Below are 5,686 nucleotides of genomic sequence, written 5' to 3' on the forward strand. Positions count from 1 at the left end.
CCTGGAACTCACTATGTAGGCTAGCTAGGTTGGCCTAGATCTTGATCTCAGTCTTATACAGATCCACCTGCTTCTGCCTCCCAGGTGCTGAAATTAAAGGCATGTGCCACCATACCCAGCATATTGTTTTTCTTCAAGATTTACTTTCTATTTATGTGCATGTTTCTCTGTCTCTCTGTCTCTGTCTCCCCCCCACCCCACAGGCATGCAGGTGCCCATGGAGACTAGCATACAGTGTTGGATCTCCTGGAACTGTAGTTAGACTGTTGTGAGCTGTCTGACACAGGTGCTGGGAACCAAACTCAGATCCTCTGGAAGAGCTGCAAGTGCTCTTAACTGCTGAGCCCTTTCCCCAGCAGCTCTGTTGCTTTTAATGAGATATGAGTCAAAGCCTAAGACTTGGTGGAACCCAGAGTCCAGAGCTCGGTCAGCCCACTGAAACAGCACGTAATGAGTTCCATAAAGGAGGCATCGACTGGCTGGATTATAATGTGCACTCATCCATGAGTCTGTGACCGAGTGTGGTTTCTCTGGAGCTTCTGGGAAAAAGATACCAGCTTCCTTTAGATGGAGGGTTTGATCGTGCAGTAAGTATCAGGATCTGGATTCATCAGTGTCTGTTAAACAAAGGGAAAGAGTGAGTTCCAGTCACTGTGTTGGCACTCCTAAACTACAGCCTGGTACTGCCCCTTCCTCCCATTGGAAATTCCAAAGAAATACCTCATTTCTCCTTGTTCTGTGGTTATGCTGGTACCTTCTGGAATGGCCTATGAAGCTCCCCACTATGGTAGACAGACTCTAAGGGAACTCCACCATCCCCTGCTATAGGTGACCTTATGCCATTCCCGACCCTGAGGATGGGACCTTGAACTTGCACCTATCCGATATGGCAGACATAGGATATACATGATTTCATGGATATTACCATTCATTCATAAGATAGTGACTTCTACTTGACTTTGAAAGAAACAAGATTCAGGGACGTAAGCAGCCCATGGAGAGGGACATAGAGCCAAAGGCTGAGGCTGGCCCCTAGCTGACAGTAAGAAACTGAGGCCTTCTTGAAGACACACAGCAGGAAGCTGAGTGCTGCCAATAACTACACAAGCTCGGAAATGGATCCTCCCCAAGTCAAGCCTGAGAGGAGACCTCAGCCTTCACCAACACCCCAATTCCAGTCTTGCAGGAGCCCTGTCTAGGTGGTGCTGGCTTCCTGAGCCACAGAAACTGGGAGATAAGAAGTATGTGTTATCTTGCACTGGTGAGTCAATGGTGACTTCATTAGGAAGTGACTGAAAGGGAAAACAGCCCCAGCAGGGCCTTTGTGCTTGCTGGCCTTCAACTGGAAATGTTCTACTCCCTGCCCTTGACCTGGCTTGCTCTTCGTGTCCCTCCCGAATGTAGCAGATAGGGAGTTGGCTGGGTGAATGGACATCCCCACACCTTCCTCTCCTGCTTCTATTGAGAGCCTGGGAAGTCCAACTCCTCACGTTCCCAGGCTTCCTTAGAAAGAGTCCTGTATTGTCTTGTTCTCTCTAAGGATGAATGAGAGGAAGCTTTCTACAGGGGATTTCCAGAAAGAGCTTTTTCTCTGCAGATAACTGGGAACAACTGTGGCTTCTCTTCTTAGACCCAGATGAAAAATGATTTTAAGAGGTGCAGTTTGCACAAGTTCACAGTGGATTGGACAGTTGAAAACACTGAACACCAATCCACGCCATGGCCTGAGCCAATCTGATTCTTCTGAAGACCTTGAACCTAGAAATGCCTAAACTTGCTGGGCATGGTGATGCATATCTGTAATCCTAGCAGTGTGAAGGCTGAGGTCGAAGGGTTTCCACGAGTTCTAGGCCAGCCTGGAGTGTATAGAGAGTTTCTTGCTAGCCTGGGCTACAGAGTGAGACCTTATCTCAATAAAACAAAAATCAAAAAAATGGGACAGTACATCTCTGCTGGTTTGTTTTGACTTACTTCCATATGGTCCAGCTATCATTAAGTGTATGTTGGACACATAAGAGTTATTCTTGTGATTTGAAGATAAGGATAAAGGTTCTTCCTGATAGCACTGGATTTCCTCTGCCTGATAACAACTTGTAATACAAATAATGTTCATCTTATTTTAGGAATTGACATTATTTGTTTCAAATATACTATACAACTTCTATAGGCACACAGATGACTCAATATTTAAACAGGACCTCTAAGGGCCATTTCATTTATAGTCCTAAGGCAAAATGTTCCCATACTTGATAGAACCTAAATTTTAAGTTTTTCCCACTAAATTTTTCGGTACGACTTATCATGATTTGATATTTCTGCTAAATTTGACTCCATGAAAGTGCATTATTGCACCATTGACTTTGTGTGTAAGCACGTGTGTATATAAAAGCATTGAAACTTCCTCAATAAATGAAGAGATGTCCTTTCTATATATCTGTATTTGGTAAAGAAAAGAATTTCTTGAGGTCTTGGTTGTTTGGGAAACTATGTATGCAAGTGGTGGCTGACTGCTGGTTTTGATTGTTCTTATTAAAGGACCTACGTCACGTGCTATGGCATCTCAGATGACCACAATCATAACACTGAGTGTACACAATTTTCAGCCACCGTGACAGACATTTTTACATTTAATTTATGACCTATTTATTTATGAATGTGATTTTTCCTGCTCATAACCATTATTCGTTTGGCTGTCATTTGTATACCTAAGTGTTTATGCTAGTGAAAATATGTTATTACTGCCTATGTTCTCCAGTAAAGTGCCTGAGAAGTGTTCTGTTGTGGCTTTTTTGTGTTTCTCAAATAAATCTCCATTTAAAAATGTAAAAAAAAAATGGGACAGTAGGATGAATGAGAAGAGAAAGGAAGGAATGGAAGAGGGAGAGGTAAAGTGGGAAGCAAGTGAACAGCGCACAAAAAACTAAGTGGGAGGAAAACAAATTGAATAAGGTGAAATGGAAATTGGGTGTGGTGGCGTACATCTGCAAGCCCAGCGCGGAGGAGGCTGAGGCAGGAGGATTACAAGTCCAAAGACAGCCTGGGAGCGGGGAGAGGGAGAGGGAGAGGGAGAGGGAGAGAGGGAGAGAGAGAAAATGAGAAAGTGGAGCTGATAGAAATATTCAGAAATTAACTAGAAAGTGATAACTATGGAAATTAGATGAAATGGAATCGAAAAGATTGTGTGTGTGTGTGTGTGTGTGTGTGTGTGTGTGTAGGCATGTGCGTGTTTGTGCACATGTAGATGTACATGTGTGGAGGCCAGGCATCAACCTTGTGTTGTTCCTCAAGAGCTATCCACCTGAGTGTTTTGTTTTGCTTTGTTTTATTTTGTTTTGATTTAAAAAATATTTTATTATTTTTATCTTATGTGTATGAATGTATTGCCTGCATGTAGGTGAGTGCATCCATGTCGTACAATGCCACGGAGGCCAGAAGAGGGCTTCAGATTCCTTTGGAACTGGAGTTAAGAACAGTTCATAGCTGCCATGTGGGTGCTGGGAATTGAACCTGGGTCCTCTGCAAGAGCAACCAGTGCTCTTAACCGCTAAGCCATCTCTCCAGCCCCTATTTTGTTTTGATTTTTTAATTTTATGTATTATTTTTATTTTATGTGCATGAGTGTATGTATTGCCTGCATGTATGTAAGTGCACCTGTGTTGTGCAATGCCCATGGAGGCCAGAAAAGGGCATCGGATTCCTCTGAAACTGGAGTTACAGACAGTTGTTAGCCACCATGTGGGTGCTGGGAATCAAACCTGGCTCTTAAACACTGAGCTATCTCTCCAGCCTATATTTTGTCTTGTTTTTGAGACAGGGTCTCACTGGCCTGGAGCTTGCCTATCAGACTAGGCTGGCTGATCATCCAGCCCCAGGACTCCACCTGTCTCTGCCTGGCCAGCACTTGGATTACAAGCACATGCCATTGCATCTGGCTTTTGATTGAGTGCTAAGGATCTAAACTCAGGTCATATTATGAACAGCCATCTCCCCAGCCCTTGGAATTGAGAAAACTTTTTAAAGAAAACTGTTGGGAGCTGATCCTGTAGACACCTCAGTGGGGAACAAAGCAGAGTAGAAGTTTTCACTAATCCAAAGACAGAATGACATCAGAATACCTCATAGTCTGACTCCATGTTTCTTTGAGGGGAGACAGGGGGCATCAGTGGTTGCTTTGGGACTTGGGAAAGTGGCTTCCTAGAGCCTTCAGGAGCTGCTGAAGGTGGTTTACTCTGTAAGTGAGCAGAAAAGTCAGGTGAGACCCACAGTCACAGATGGACTGGAAGACGTCAACTTAAATTCCTCAAAGACCCAGAGAAGAGGGAATCCATCAGAGCCCTACAGAGATCTAGAAGTGGAAGAAGACCTAGAACCTCAGCCCACTACTGCCCAGAGCTCTGTCTCTTCTGCTCCTAGGTCAGCATCGTCTGCTCCCAACTTTCTTTCCACAGCCCTCTTCTTGCCCAGCACTACCTTACTATGATCCAAAACAAAGCTCTGCAGGTGGAAGGAGCTACGCAGCAGCCAGAATCCTTAAATCAGACCCAGACTCTTGTGATACTATGGGCCACATTCTTCCCCATCCCTGGAACTGAGATGCAGCGAGAGAGGTTTAGAATGGGTTACCTCTCAACCTCAACAAACAATTCTCTGATTGTATTTTCCCCAGAGCTTTTGTAATTAGATATAACAGGGCCAACCTACCTCATAGAGCTGTTCTGGGAGGACAGGTGGTGGCATCTGGAGGAAAAATAAGATGCAAAGACGTCATAGAGGCTAAGGACATGGCTCAGTGGTATAGCACTGCTTAGAATTCCCCCAGTAAGGGGCTGGAGGTGTGGCTCAGTGGTAGAGCACCTGCCCAGAATCCACCAGTGAGGGGCTGGAAGTCTGACTCAGTGGTAGAAATTAGCCTAGTATACCCAAGGCTGGGTTTAGTTCCCACCACCACCCCCACACTTTTAAAAAGTCATAGGGAGGACTAGAAAGATGGCTCAGTGGATAAGAGCACTGGGTGCTCTTGCAGAGGACCCTGGTTCAATTCTCAGCACCCACATAGCAGTTGACAACTGTAATTCCAGATCCAGGAGAATCCAACATCTTCTTCTGACTCCACAGGCATTGCACAACATGTGTGAACTTACACACATGCAGGCAATACACTCATACACATAAAATAAAATAAAAATAATAAGTTTAAAAAAGAAGTCATAAGTTGCTGGGCATGGTGGCACATACCTTTAATCCCAGCACTCGGGAGGCAGAGGCAGGTGGATCTCTGTGAGTTCAAGGCCAGCCTGGTCTACATAGTGAGTTCCAGGCCAGCTGAGGCTACAGGGAGACCCTGTCTCAAAAAGACAAACAAACAAACAAAAAAAGTCATAGGGCTTGCGATGACAGAGAGCCTCACTATTAGAGACAGCAACATCCCTCCTGATTCCCAGGGGGGCTCAAGCTCAGGTACTGACTGCTAAAGATCAAGGAGACAAGGAAAGATAGAGAATACCAGGGAGGATTCTCAGAGACAGGAGAAGAGATGCAGAGTCCCAAGATGCCCTGGATATCCTACAGAGACCCAGGTAGGTGTGGTAGTGCATGCCTGTCATCACAGGACTTGGGAGGTGGAGGTAGGAAAATCAGGAGTTCAGAGTTAGTCTGGGATACATGAGGAGAGGGAGGGGGAGGGGAG

General features: G+C 45.1%; 1 protein-coding gene across 1 annotated transcript in view; it reads right to left on the reverse strand.

Annotated features, from left to right (window-relative positions):
* Window positions 1-302: 302 nt before the first annotated feature.
* The window catches only part of Ceacam20 (carcinoembryonic antigen related cell adhesion molecule 20), a 17,537-nt gene continuing 12,153 nt past the window's right edge, over window positions 303-5,686 (reverse strand). The window contains exons 9-11 of the mRNA XM_008851994.2: window positions 4,702-4,737; window positions 4,116-4,229; window positions 303-617 (exon numbers count right to left, since the gene is read on the reverse strand). Coding sequence (XP_008850216.1) covers window positions 564-617; window positions 4,116-4,229; window positions 4,702-4,737 — 204 coding nt within the window. The 3' untranslated portion in view covers window positions 303-563. The remainder of the gene's footprint in view (window positions 618-4,115; window positions 4,230-4,701; window positions 4,738-5,686) is intronic.

This window comes from Nannospalax galili, unplaced genomic scaffold (assembly GCF_000622305.1).
Source record: "Nannospalax galili isolate Female #2095 unplaced genomic scaffold, S.galili_v1.0 scaffold385, whole genome shotgun sequence".
NCBI classification, from domain to species: Eukaryota; Metazoa; Chordata; class Mammalia; order Rodentia; family Spalacidae; genus Nannospalax; species Nannospalax galili.